At 38.4% G+C, this 15639-nt stretch overlaps 1 protein-coding gene across 2 annotated transcripts in view; it reads right to left on the bottom strand.

The window, feature by feature from the left end:
* The window catches only part of WASL (WASP like actin nucleation promoting factor), a 49762-nt gene that overhangs the window by 12600 nt on the left and 21523 nt on the right, over positions 1-15639 (bottom strand). For both annotated transcript variants that reach the window (XM_080576720.1, XM_080576721.1), the window contains 4 exons: positions 11473-11607; positions 10189-10275; positions 9549-9645; positions 4919-4942 (listed from right to left, as the gene is read on the bottom strand). In XM_080576720.1, the coding sequence (XP_080432846.1) occupies positions 4919-4942; positions 9549-9645; positions 10189-10275; positions 11473-11607 (343 nt within the window). The remainder of the gene's footprint in view (positions 1-4918; positions 4943-9548; positions 9646-10188; positions 10276-11472; positions 11608-15639) is intronic.

Genomic DNA, 15639 nt, shown 5'->3' with positions numbered 1-15639 from the left:
ATGTGGCAAAATGCTTGTACTGTAGCCACAGCTTTATGTACCACATGCATCTGACTGGGTTCTGGATGTCAGATGCATAATTATAAGTTACTTACTGAAGAAAAAGAGGCATTGCTAGAGCAGAGAAATAGCAAAAAAAAGCTAGAATTTTGTTTCCGCAAAATTGGCAAAGAAATTAATTCTAAATTAAAGGGTTTTCATGTGCATAGAATACATGAAATGAGCCATTAATATATGCACTTGTACACAATACCGGTATAACTACCATCCTAGATGAGACTTAAAATTGAGTGCCATGAACAGCAACACCCAGCACGCCACTACCTTTGGCAGTACAATAAATGCATCTTAAAGGAGAGGGAACCTTTGCTTAATAAGCATCATGTGGGAATACTGTTGTCTTCAAAGATATGACAGCATTTATAGAGCTATTCAGGAGTTCTTACTTCTTTTTGACAGGTTTGGAAAACAATCCAAGTCCCAGATGAAAAACAGAGCTTGTGACAGTAAAAGCAATACTAGAAACAAAGTAAACACTCTGTGAATTATGTTCTCAAGCCTTGTTCTTTGTTATAAAGAACTCTGAATTACTAATCTCGTTATTTAAAATGTATCTGAATTACACTCCTGCCCATTTTACCATTCTAGTATTATGTTACCTTTGTAATATTATAGCAAATAAACATACCTAGAATATTTTCCACTCAGATTTTTTAGTTTTGATGTCAAGTAACTCTTGACATAAGGGAAGTGATAATGCTATTTAAATACTATGAGGCAATTTATGCATTTTTCATGTGTGTATTTGCGCACACACATACGTGTATTTTTAAAGAATCCTGCTAGAAGAATAAGCAATCTCATTCTTCCAAAATTGAAATTAAGCAGGTCTACTTAAGACCAGCTTGTCCAGAAATAGTTTGAAAAGCATACTCTGAGTTACTATTTAATGGTTAGCAATTAAAGTAAGATTCTTGCATCCAACTTTACTGGGTGTACGATAAAAGTACAGCTTTTGTTAAGTGAATCAGAACCTTATTTTGATTTTTTCATAACTGTTATTTTTTAATTTTTTTAATATTGATTATTCAGAATTATTCTACGCATTCTGAAAGCGCCAACAAGCTGCTTTCACATTCCAAACTCTGAATCAAAAAGGAGAAGCAGACAATGAAAGATAAATTATCTGACGTTTGCAGCATAACACTTCGGTGGGAAGCATCTAGTACTGACAAGAACAAGAAACATGAACAGAAACAAGACACAGGGCTAGACAAAACTCATCTAAAAACACGACAACTCCTACATTCCCGTGACAGTCTTAGAGGACAAGTTTTTAAAACTGAATGTAAACTGCAGGACCAAGAATTTCTAAAGTTTTTTCTACTACAAAGAAATGCTTTGATCTAGAGGTGCTATGATCTAGACAGCTATCCTTTGAGAATACAAAACACAGACTGACCACGTAGAACTACGCACAATTTGTGTTGTTAAAAGCGCACTTGAAGTTCACAGAATATTCAACAGTTGGTGAATTTAATCAACCCAAAACTTAACAATGTGGTGTTAAACCAACCTTCAGGATGAATTGAAACCTACAGTCTAAATTTCACTAGATTGTAAAAGAAAAAATACTGTAGGAGTTGATTCTCACTTCAGTCACCAATATTATACCTTCTCAATATTACAGCGATATTCGTAGTTTCAAAAGCTATACTGACATTCAGGAATAAATATGTACCTTTGCACTGAAAACTGCTAGTGAGTTCTTGATATTCTTCTCAAGAGTCTCAACTCTTTAAATGCAAAAAGGTGTATTTGCAAGGACTAAAGTCTTAAACTGACTGTAACTGGTTTTAACAAGTATAAAGAAGCAGCGATTTGCAAAATAAAGTTTTGTTCAGCTGAGCTCAAATTAAGGACTGATTGCCTAATTCCTTGAGTCTAATAATATTCACACCAGAGACCACAGCAAACTCTTCACGATGAAAGTTACTCTTACCATCAGGTTTACACCTCAGATGTCCACGAGGGATGAAAATACCTTGGAAAGAATTGTATTCTTCCAGAACTGCCATATTTATATCCAGTAAAATTTTTCCCATCAAAACACAAGCACCTTCCCCATCAGGTATAGACAGCTCAATAAGTGAAGATGAGAGAGGCATATACAGCTCATCGTTAGGAAGCACTTGACAATACAGTGGCCGTAGGCATCCACTGATATCAGCATCTGTGACATCTTCAGAAGGTGGTCCAGAAAATGTAGTACAGAACATTTTGAAATATAAATTCTATGAAATTCTCTGTATTTTAGAGCCACTGTAGACATCTGTCCCTGACTACTGACAGCCCTACAATAAATGCAAACTGTTCTAGTTAACAGATGAAACAATTCTGTCACATGGTTCTCAAAGATTCCCTCAAAACCTAATTCTGACAAATCCTTATTTCATCCAGAACTTCACTAAGAGATGAATTCGACCACAGTAACTCCTCGATTTGCACAAAGACCTAGCTATAACAAGCGAGTAGAACACAAATCCCAGGAAATTACAGGGTAATACATTTTACATAACTCTTAATGCCAATTTGATTTTAATCCTGCAATTCTAAAAAAAACCACAAACTTAAATCTGTACCATTGTAAACGTCATACAAAAAGTAAGAGCGCTTTTTCTGTGCAACTCCGCATTTATTTCAATGCATGCAGAAAATCCAGATAATCAAGCACCACTAAAACAGAATTCCCACAATACTTCAAAGCATGGATTATACGAGTATGGAAGTGTGCCTGTTCTTGTTTTTCAGATTTAAAGATAATTATGTATTGATACATAGTACATACAAAAAAGGTGTTCCTTTTTTTCCCCCAAAAAAGACAATTTTACTTATATGGGGAGTATAACAAAAGCCAGATGACCCTGCAACAGGGTTTTTTTTTTTTTTTTTTTTTTTTTTTTTTTTTTTAACTCCTCTCCTGTTACACACTGGTGGTACGTATAGTATAGATCAGCTCTAGACTGAACTCCAAATGCTGCAGCCTGGAGGTCACAACCAACGGAGGCTCTAACCTATGCCCTCAGCATGTCTCACCTGAGACTACAGCGAGCATGACCACACCTGTCAGCAGAGAAGGCAGGCATCGCAGCACTCCAAAGAACCAGAAAAGGAATGTATACAGATCATGGAAGAGCCACAGATGTCCCAGCAGAACAGTTTACTAAAAACCAGAGTTTTGGCTAGTGATTATAAACCTGAAACACTGAGCATCAGCCTGTGTTTTCCACAGAATATTCAGGCTAAGTGGATGGGATCAATTAATGCAAGTTCAGTACTTCACTATTTTTCTCAAATTTTTTTTTTTTTGCCTGAGGTCTGGCTGGTGGCACTGCGTGGTCATCACCACTTTTCTTTTTGCTCTGCAGACATCGCTACCAGGAATGAACTTCTAGGTGATGGAAAGCAAATGTTGCTCAAAGATGGTCAACAGTTAAAACCCTCCCAAAGCTCAGAAAACCTAGTAGATAAGACCAGACTGATATTAATATGATTGTTTCAAAACTAAGCAACCTAGTCACCATTGAATGAAAGGATACTAAAAATGCCTGGGTTAAGCTGATGATTGCCTGAGCTTTCTCAAAATTAATCTTTATGAAAGAGGTGTATTAATTTTTTGAGAAGTGTATTGCACGGAGAAAGGATATCTGTGGTTCCCATAATTCAGGATTCGTTAAGGACTAAGTATTTTGGTGACCTACTGCGACACTTGGATGTCTTGGTTAGAATAAACTTAAGACCACCTCCTCAGGCAATACGGGTTCAGGGACCCCTAGACGATCAGATGGTGATATTCCTGCTCAAGCAGCAAACAGGCATCAACAGAAATATCAACAGAGAAATCACTTTTTAGCTTCAGTGTGGAGTCATAATTAGATCAAAGTCTCCAAACTTGATATTCACTGATGTGCATTTTTCACTTGATCTAAGAATAAATGGTAAAATTTTTGATAAAATTGATAAAATTGATATTTTGACTTCTTCCTTGAATTTAATGATGATGGTTCTGAGAAATCATAGAATGGTTTGGGTTGGAAGAGACTTTAAAGATCACCCAGTTCCACCCCCCCTGCCATGGGTAGGGATACCATCCACAAGATCAGGTTGCCCAGGGCATCATCCAGCCTGGCCTTCAACACCTCAGGGGATGGGGCATCCCCAGCTTTTCTGGACAACCTGTTTCAGTGCCTCACCACCCTCAGTGAGAAGAATTTCCTCCTAACCTCCAATCCAAATCTCCCCTCTTTTAGTTTCAAACTATCTTTTACTTTAAAACCAGAAAGATATTCATGTCAGTGAGATGTACTCCCAAGACAAATAAGTTCAAATATTCTCTTGTGGAAAAAAAAAGTAGTTTACTCTTACAAATGTATGACATATTTCTAAAAGGCTAAGTTACAGGGTTAGTCAGATAAACAAATTAAAATGTCATGCATATTTTATGAAATCAATTACAATTATGCCCACCTTTAGACAAATACATTAGCTTTGAATTTCAGCAATGTTTTGTAGAGCAACTCTTTATAGGCATATTCTGAAGACCAAGCAGCAAATGAAAGGTACAAAGCCTTTTTCACAGCTTAAGCTGAAGGGCCTCTGTCCTATTTACAGGAAAACATGCCCCTCTCCAAAAACATCCTTTACAAATGCCAGCTAAGCAGCCACAAATCTTCCACGCTACAACTAAACAAATACCAAAGAACAGAAACAAAACAAACATACTAACCTCCAGAATATGAGTTTACTGCTTTTGCTACCACAGGACTATCCTGAACAAGTCCAAAACAAAGCTATACATAAACCATAAGTGACAGCAGTAGGAAAAAAATAAAATGCAGCGTTCATACAAAAAGCTTACCATTTGGTGGGTCTCTTCTTTTTTCTGTTGAAAAAGAAAAAGAACTATTTATTCATAGGTATCACAGGACAAATTCATTCTAAACTTTACTTTCTAGTGGCACTTTCAGTGATCTTGAGCTGAGACCTAACAACCCATCTTTAAAACCTACTTGTTGAACAGTTGAAAGAAGCTAAGCATTATAGAATTATGAAAACACATTTTAGATAATTAGCACTGATTTGAAGCAAGCCAACTTGGAGCATAAGGAAATAGCTAGTGAGTTGATTTCAGACATTTTGACTACAAAGTAAGATGAAACATTCAAAAAGCAGCTGTTTTGGTACAACCTATCAAAGCAAGATTTTCAAAGTATTACGGTTTCTGATTTCCACTAAACGAGATTGTTCCTTCAATTTAATTGGAAATACTTTGATACAGTAACGTTCTCCCACAAAGCCAGATGTACTTTATAATTATTTTTGGTTTTATGTGAAGAAACTGGGACACAGAAGCACAAGACACTTTACCTGTTATCCAGCAGCTAGCTGAACAACATCGAACAGAACTCAGACCTCCTTATGATATTTTATTCACAAAGCCAAACTGTTTCACAGATTATGAAGAATTTGGTTTGACTGCTTAAAATGTAGTTGTAAGCATTTCATACCTCATCAATCTCAGCCTCTAATGGTTAATTCTCCTTTGAAGGAGACTTCCCTCTTAGTATTTGTTCCTATACACCTCAACATCTACCCAACCTGCAGCCTTCCTTCAAAACAGTTTTGAACAAAAACAGTCCAGTTAAACTTACACCACTTGTGTACCTACACAGATATTCAGAAGGCTTCTGGCTTTAGCAGTACCATACACGCAAGCATGGTCTATCATCTCACCACACAAAAAAAACATGGCTCTATATAGACGAATGTACTGGAGTATCTGAAATGTAACAGGGCCTCCTAAGAGCTTAAGAAGAATTTTTAAACAGACATTTTCATCTTCAACAAGTCCTGGAAAAAACTGCTAACCCGTTGTGTTTTTCAGACACAAGCATAAGGGGAAGGGAGACAGTGCTTACAGAGATATTCTTGACCTTGTCGTATCAATGTTTAAAAAACAATCTAAAATTATAGGTGAGCAAGACAAATCAGCCTCACATGCTGATGATCTTCAGTTGGGAATAGAGAACCTCCAAAAGAAGAAGACCAAAACCCTTCAAGAATCTTCTTTTGCTGAGCAAGCCTTCAGAAGACACTTGTCTCTCAGTTCAAAGAAAATTAGTTTCAGAGGTGAAAGGCTGGGGGACAAAAAAGGGGCTTTTTGGCCAAATACTGTGTTTTCTCTTCCTAGAATATTTAGGTTAAGAATCCACTCGTGTTGGACTCCAAAAAAACCTGCTCAACTTTTGGAGCACAATTGCAGTCCTACCCAGGAAGCATCAGCTCTGAAACTGAAAAGGAAAGCACAGGACTTAGGGCAAGCCACTTGGCACAGGAGGGGAAGCGGGCAAAGCAGTAGGCATTCACGGGAAATGTTAAGTGGCCTTGTGCCAAATCATGGCAACCTATTAAAATTTTCATTAGGAGAAAGTTCAAGAGATAAAATAGTGGAGAACAAAGCAAGACACTTTAAACACTTCCCGCAATTTTTGCTGGGTCTAGATAAGAATAATGATTTGTGGCCAAAAGATACTAGATCTGTTTTTCTGTGGTTTCCACTACAGACTAGGAAACAAAAACTCCTGTTCTGAAGTGCCGATGACCTCACCAGAGGTCTGACAGAAGACGGAGAAGCCTACTGATCCAAAAGATCAACTTCACCAGCTGCCTGTGTCTGAGAAACCCTGTTCTCATCAGCACGCATTCCTGGAAAGAGATCTCTGAAGTGCTCAGCATGCATCGGATTCAAGTCTCAGCAGAGATGCCCTTGCCTCCCAGGCAGTAACAGTACCATTTAGTACATATTCAATACCCAGCCTGAAGTGCATTAGGAAGGGCAGCAGGAGCTAAAAGCTTGTGGAGGAAGCAGAGAGCTTCAGAGAGGGCTAAAAGAGCTCCCATCCCTGAGCTACAAGGTGCCAAAGAATCAGACAAAAACTGAAACCTCCTACTTCTGAAAGGCAGTTAAAAATAAAGCTAAATTCTCTCAGAGCGTGGAACACACACATTAACATTTCTGAGGCAAGAAGATAAAAAAATAAGAACAAATGGTACCTACATGCAAGTATACCCGAAATGTGAATGGACTATACTGACAGGCCCAGAGGAGAAATGCTGTGTTCATCCTGCTTACTGGGGGAACTATCTGGGATCCATTTAAGAAGTAAATGGAGCGATTATTTAAGTGAGTCTAGCAGAGAAATTAACTAAGTATGGTAATTTCTTTCTAACCTATAGTTAAGGATTTAATGAGTTTTTTAAAATCAAAATTTAACTAGATGAAAAAACAGCCTGGTATTAAAACCTTTCTCTCTCATTCTATTCTCTACTGAATATTTTGTACATTTGTAAACTCTCATACATTCTCTGTTTGGAGCCCTACTTTCACCTCTGCTGAACTCCAGATGCACTTACTCAGGAGTTGTCTGTACACCGACTGGAACGCACTTCATGCCAAGTGAGGAAGAGCAGAATACTGTTGCCTCTTCTTGCAGCTGTATGATATTTCATATACTAGTCTCAGCACCAAGACAATTTTCTGAGCCAGAACTGCTGTTCTTGCTGCCTTCCTGTAACCTGAACTTTCCAGAAGACTCCTGGTAAAGTCTCCTAGCAAGCCCTGAATGGCGTAACAGGCTGCTAAGTGATCACAGAGAGTACTCATTTCAGTAAAAGCACATCAGGTGGCACTGCTAGGAAATGAAATATATTTTGGAAGGCATGGGAGTAAAGATCTCATTAAACAGAAAAAGTATTAAGAAAGCCAAACCATTACTGCAGCTTTAGAAGTTAAGATGTGTTAGAATACACACACGATTTTTATCTAATATAAATAATACATGAAGCTTTAATATAATTTATATTATATATAAACTTATGCGTACAATATAATTTAGCCTACACATATTATGTTTTTATAAAGCATTTATATAAAAATCTACGTACACGCACCAACTGAAAATCCATTTTACCTTTGACAAATGCAAAGCCCGTTATTATATGAGAACAATTAGAAACAGTCCCTATGAATGACAAATAGGAAATTTCACCTGGTGGCTTGACTAAAAAAAAAAATCTCGTAACTGTTTTTTAATTCTTGTTTTCCAGCTCTTAGTTAGAAAAAGTGTGGAGCATTTTAGCTTTCCTTTTTTTAAGTAAAGTTTTCTTCAAGTTGTAAGCATTTTGGGGCAGAGTTATTTGTCTTTTAATACGTTTCAGAATGTACGGAATAAGCTCATACTACAGCATGGATTTGAGCACACAAGCCAATACATTTACTCAAAGATTAAACAAGAAAAACTATGCTGAACATCCTGTGAACAGGAGGTTTGACTGAACCACTATTTTCAACCAAAGTTTGCTATAGCCAGCCATGCAGATACTTATTTCCTTTCTCCCAAGTCACATCTGTGCACTGCAGCACAGTGTTTTAGACACACGATAATGAAGAATGACACACAAGAATGCACATATTCTGGTTTCAAGCAGAGACCATCTTCAAGAAAACAACTAAGCTTTGGAACAAATACTCTGTGCCTAAGCGACCATCCCTGAATGAAACCCACATGGATCCTGTAGCTTCCTGAGAACACTTGCAAGCCCCTGGTACTCCAAGGGCAACCGCCCTTTACATCAGCCTTAGCTCCATGCATTGCTAGTGCAATTCAATTCCAAGCCAGACTACAGAAACGCATCTTATAGCTTAGACACAAGTCCACACTACGGCTTACAGCAAGCCTAAGCACATCCATGTGTATCCAACCTATGTTTTGTATCACCTTACTCTTCATGGTCATACGGCTGTCAGACAGGCAAGTCGTTTATGAGAAAAGGACCAAGACAAGATCTGGAGAAAGCCTGAGCTCCCTTTAAAACACTGACCATGTTCCTAAGGCATCCTGCAGCTGACAAAACGCATGCTGTGCTTCAGACCGTCCTGTGCTGCTAAGGACAGTATAGGCACATTATGTCTCCTGTTCTCAGCCCCTGCCAAGATTACTAGTTTTGAATAGAAGATATTTCTCTACTAAACACTGGACCAATGCCAATAATTCATTCACATGAACTACTGAACATACCAGATGGTAAAATCTTTGTTACAACCCACTTGGGCTGAATTTAAACAAATTCGTTATAAACAGCCCAGAGCTAAAATAGGGTTTAATCAAATGTGAAAACAGCTTACGGGAAGATTTCTCCTTTTTCCCACTGACAGCTTACCCTTTTTGCTTCTTTCTGGTCTATATTTTCAAACACCACAATCTTAGAGCTTACAAGCTGAGACTTTATAGCAAGGAGCACCAAGTTATTTCAGAAAAAAAATATTATTTTTGTAAAATAGAGAGATGAAGCACTTTCATAACACAATGACTTCTAAATATAAATATGGCAGCAAAGCCTCCAGTTGCTTTCAGACATATAATTTATTTCCTGCCTCCCCCCAGAACAACATAAACAAGCCTGAATTTAAGATTAATTTAAATATTTACCAGATTTTCTCTGCCGTCGTCCAAGTAAATCTGTTACTGTTTTGCGGAATAGTTTAGCTTCTTCTTCATTAGCAAAATTAAGACCAACTTGACATGTCTGAAAAACATTAATATTCCCCCACCCATGACTAAGAAAATGTTTCAAAGGCTTACAAGTTCTTACACCTTCTGAAGATATAATCAGTAAAAAAAAAAAAAAGACCACCACTGTAAATTTGGAAACAAATCTCAGTGAAACAATCTAACTTAGGAATGTCTGTCTACTAATCAACTATCTGGAGCTCATACTAACAAATTTGAGCAAAATCTTGGGGCCTGAAATCAAAGTTGGGGGAGGAAAAAATTATTTTAAGAAATAGATGATACTTCACAAGCATCATCTGTAAGTCAAAAGAATTTCATTATTAACGGGAGTCAAAAATAAAGAAGTGCATTTTATGTTTCTGTTCCATGGCTCAAGTTTTCTAGTTGAAAGCCAAAGTTATTTCAATAAATAAGCATAAAAAACTTCAAAGAAAACAAGGAATATTGTACTTTCATACATAATTTACAGAATGAAATGAAAACTTCAGTTACACTAGAAGTTACCATTTTATTAAAAGACATTCTAAAATAGGTATTCAAAGATGTTGAGACTCACATCTCCAGCAAAGGTATGAAAATATCCTCTAGGACTATTATATACAAAGTTATTGTACAGCTCCTGCTCCCACAATAATTTCCCATCCTGAAAAAAAAAAAAAAAAAAAAGATTTGAAACACTTGAAGACAAATTGCAGGTCATCTTTCATAACAGAACCAAACAAGAGTTTGAAGCTGCATATTGCTAAGCATCTGTCATTCACCCAAAGAACGAGCTCAATCCAAGTATACTAGAACACGTGGAGAAACCAGACGAAATCAGACTAATTCCCTCATTCTACTTTCTGTTCAGATTCCTGGATGTTTTAAAAAACATGCCTCAATTTCTATAATCCCGCAATAGTTATGTTGGTAGCACTAGCAGTCAGCAGTGATAGTAATCATACAGTGTTAATAGTAATAACAATAGGGAGGCTTGCACCAGCATGTTATCAGCTCAGGGTTCACCTGAAAACACTTAACTTCAAGGGAACAAAAATCTCACCTTTTTAAGAAGTTTTATATATTTAAATGGCATTACTGTTCAGCGCACAAGGAACAGGTTTCTAAGCCTAATAATGAAGTACCAAATCACAAATGTAAATGCCAACTAGCATTTCCGAATCAATCTGAGAGACTTCAAGGAATTAATGTTGACAGACAGTGAGCTATTCCTAACTAGAGATGGAATGGGAAGCTTTCCAAAGTCTCAGTGAAAGTCAGGACTTATACTTCTAGGTATCATTTTTTTGTTGTAAAAACATCTTGGAACACATAAGCTCTTAGTTCACACTGCCGTGAGTGAAATATTAGAATCGGACGGATATGAATATACATACTGTGGGAAAAAAATGTTTATCCTACAGTTTTCACATGCATGAACACACCGATCATAAAAAAGAAGACTCTGGTTTTCATCCCTAAAGAACACAGCACCTATTTTATTAGTACCAGCCAAGGTACTGACACCTGCTAGAGTTCTGACAGCTATCCGTATCAGTGACACTACGCTAGCTTTCACTGGATTCACTAATCTGATTAGTGGAGGACAGTTTCTGCGAGCTGCAAGAAAATCACACATCTTTATTTCATCTGTAAGAGCTGACATATTGAAATAACTTAAATTTAGAACACCTGAGAAAGCTGCACACGCCTATTAATAAGCACTGTCATTGAACTGCTCAGTGCACAACTATTTACTTCAGAATTTCTGTAAAGTGTGTTAACTACAATCACCTAAACTCATTCAATTCAAAATGGAGAATAAATATAACAGTCAGTCTGAAAAAGAACAGACACTTACCTTAATGTCATATATTCTAATAAAATATGACCTCTGCGGATTGTCCTTTACAAGGCAAGCTACACCACAGCATTTCTTTGACCACATGGCATTGCGATCTGCTGCATATATTTGAACAACTGCTGAAGACATCGTCTAGAAAGGAAAAGTAGTGATTACTTTTAAGGTAAAACCAACGCATTTTACATTTTAGCAAAGCAACTCTTACTGATCTTCATTCTAAACAGCAACTTTAGACTATTTCCCAGGTGCCAATACAGGCAAGTTCAAATGACCCCACATCACTTCCTTGCCCTTTTTTTGTGCAAGATTTAAATTGCTTAAGAACCTAATAGAACATTTTGTTCTCAGCCATAAAATCAGCAAGACGACTTTGCCTGTAAGAGGCAGACCAGTAACTATGGCAGTCACACAGAGAAGCCCTACTGTGCTACTACGTTTTTCTGTTCGTTACTTCAAACTGAATAGAAATGCAATATTCAGGCTGTAAATTACAGGGCCTGGAAACACTCCCGGGTATTGGAATGCAACTGCCTATATTGCTTAATTGTTAAAAATGGTCTCTGGCATGATTTTAACCTATGCCAACTAGCAAACCCCTAAAATTCTTTGGCATGGTTTGGGAATTCGTATGAACAAGGATCGCTCCCAGTTGGCAACGTGAAGCTGTCCTGTTTTCAAATTGAGAGATTTTATTAAAATATTATTCTAAACCAGATTGTTTCCGTGTCTGGAAATGTACCTGAACAAATTTTCTAGTATATACATAATTTGTGTTCTACTGTAAAAGTCCCATGAGGGAATAAATACTCTTCAAAGGTTCCAATTTTCATCTTGTAGCCAAGTCACAAGGATATATAGCTTAAAAAGCCTGTCACGGCACAGACCAGAGGCTATCTAGCTCAGGATCCTTGCTGTAACATTGGCAGATGCCTAGGGAACACAGCAGGACAGCCCTCTGCCATGGGAACAGACCCCCAGCACGGGCAGGCTGGAGCTCAAAGCCCTCCTAAGCCAGCACGTGTGTTTTACGGCATGTATTTTTCCTCCATGAATTTCTCTCATCTCTCCTTGAATCCATGTGAATTTCTGAGCATCACAACAGCGTACAGGAACGTATTTCATTGTTCACTTAAACACTGTGTCAAGAACTCCTTTGATTTAAAAATGTGCCACCTGGTAGTTTCAGTTCACCATCCCTGCTAGTCCTTATGCTAGGAGACAGCAGGAATGGCTCCTTGGTTGCCTCTCCACGCTGCACATGCTTTTAGAGATATTCTGTCATAGTTCTTTACCCATAATTACTCTACTGTTTAGAGACGTGATACTAGTTTTAAGTCATCCTTGTACCAAAAAATACAGAAATAAATAAAAATAACGCATCTATGCTTTCATTACCCTCATCACATCTCAAACATTGTCCGAGCAATGGGCTCCATACTAGGTTTCCCCAGCCACCCTACAAGCATTGCTGCGCCTTCATCGACACTAACTGCTTACCTAAACAGGTGGCTTATCCAGAATGCACGCCTTGGTGCATTACATCAACGTCTATTGGTATCTACTAAATAACACTATCACCCATGTCACACTTTTCAATTGGTTTACAGTGACTGAAAGAATCACTTGAGCTTCTCGGAGTTTTCTTATCAAGAAGCTTCTAGTTTTGTTAAAATAGAGGCAAAGTAATTAGTTGGACTGACAGCTACTCCCTAGGGAAGCTTTATAACCTTTGGCAAAGACCTGTGATGCAATTTTCACACGTTCCTCCTTGCAACCATTTCTTCAGAGATAGTAAGACCGACTTCTCACCGCTGTGGTATCCATCAGGAAGAAGTTACAGCTGACTCAAAGCTTTGCAGTCATCTCCTCAGATGCTCTACAACTAAATACAAAGCAAGACTTCCCTCCCTATAACCTACAGAGTAATACGACTAATTTAGTCATAACTGGACTCATCAGGTGAGGAAAAGGGAACCTTGAATTAGCCACACCAGCACACCAGAACAGTTTGCTGACAGATGTCACAGGTGTAAGAGATGTTACTTTTCGCTTATGCTGCAATAGGCAAAGACTTGATTTGGGGTACAACTGCCCATATTTTGTTCAGAACTGCTAACAGCCTTTTCTCTCATTTCTGCCATCTCATCTCCTTTTTAAATTGATAACCTTGTAAACACCACCACAAAAAGGAGCACAGGTGTGCCACTCTACAGTTGAAACCAAGACAACATTGCATTCAACCAAACCCCACTGTCCATACAAGAAGCCTTCTCAAGCCTCTGAAGCAAGTCCACCTCCACCACCGTCCTCCCAGTAGGGCTACCCAGAGAAAAAGATGGCTTTGGCAGCAATTTATGCACCTTACTTTCAAGGTCCAGAAGAATGATCTGCATCAAGAAATGGTTCACTATGTATTGCTTCCTATTGTATCTAGCAGCAAAAACATCAACTGGATTATCCGGGCAAACGCTAGCTGTCGTAACTCCATGACGACTGCATATAACCTGGAATCAGCACCTACCCCATGAGCAGACAGAATATTACACAAAAACAGCGTCCTCATTCTGTGTAATCACAATAGGTTTAATTTACACGTGGATACTCTAAGCACAGAGCTCAATTTGCAAGTCAGAGAACAATTTCACTGCATCTAAAGTAGGTGTTGTTCTGAGACTTACCAAGCCTAGAGTTAAATTACATTTTAACTTACTAATTAGCATTGTGCAAATTCCTAGTGTTGACAGACTACAATGAGGTTCTCACGTTAGAACATTAATTATGAATTCCACTATTACACCACTTTAAAAAAAACAAATAAGGGACAACAGTAAAAAATACAAGATGTATTTCGGCAGGAGGACAATAAAATCCATCTCCTTTTACTTCAGCCTCTGTTTGTTTTCATCATACACAAGAACGATGTTTTACAATGCTTTATGTTGTTCAGCTTCTGGAAGACAGTTGACAGTAATATTTAATCATCCACAACCTTTGGAAATGTACACATACAGCTTGTAAAAATGTATGAACTTATGAACCATAAACTTCATCCACTGCTATTCATTATCAATCTCATCCATGCTAATTGACATTTTTCAACTTTAATTGCAGAACTGCAGCATTTGGGAACACTTACACAAATACTGTAACTTAAACATTCAATGTGATTTTTTTGAATTTGCATTCGTCTTTTGAAGCCAATTAATATACACTGCTCAGTTTCTCACACCATTCTTGAAATGAATGTTACATTTAGAAGCATTTCTTTAAAGATGTATGTAAATATTTCTTCACAAGAAGTCCTGCCCCTGACTTCAGAGACAGAATTGAACAGGAGTGCCATTAAATCCTCCAAGTAATTAGGGTGGTTTTTCTGAGTTTCAGTAAGCTTCTGTGTTACTTAACACTTAAAAGTTATTGCTGTGGTTTCAGTAGGAAGATTTTGAAGCTGATCCTACTGCTGTGCTTAACTCTTCTGTTGAGGTCTTTGTCCTTTTTATATACCTTTGTATCTGGAAAATGTGCACAGGAAAAAGTAAGAAGCCAGCAGGGTACGAGAGGAAAACCAACCTCCTTGCTTCCTTTTCTCGTTCCCACAGCCAGCATCCTGCAGGAGGACATGCCACTGATTCCAGGGACTTGTCACACCCCTCACACTAATGAGCTGGGAAGCAGTAAGCCTAGCGTCATCAGCTCACTGGCAGAGCTGGTCTCATCCTTGGACACGCAGGCTGCAGGATATGCGCTATCAGCACAGGGCTCATGAAACACCCTCTGCCTGCAAAAGGTGGCCACAACGAGTCACCACGCGTTTGTGGGGGTGGCTCACACCCGTGCTGATAGCTTCCAGCTGGGCAGCAGGTACCCGAGTACTTTGATCAGCTTCTGGTATGAACGCTTGCTGCAGACACCTAATTAATTACTTAGAGTAACTCAGCGTGTCTCAAAAACAGTAAAGCAAGCCAGCACAGACAGCAGCATGCCTGATTGCAAGAGGCACACCGGACAGCTCAGCAGAATCCATGCCAGCATACAGGTCTCCACGTACAGCTGCCAGCTGCTCGCAGTGCCACCGTCAAAGAACCTCAGATACCTCGGGTCGGCTGCGACCTCCCTAAGGCATCCAGTCCAACCTCTGGCTCACAGCAAGGGTAATTGCTAAGC

The sequence above is a fragment of the Anser brachyrhynchus genome, assembly GCF_964034855.1.
Source record: "Anser brachyrhynchus genome assembly, chromosome: 1".
Classification (NCBI taxonomy): Eukaryota; Metazoa; Chordata; class Aves; order Anseriformes; family Anatidae; genus Anser; species Anser brachyrhynchus.
Note: the sequence above shows the minus strand (reverse complement) of the source record. Positions and strands in the feature narration are given on the sequence as shown.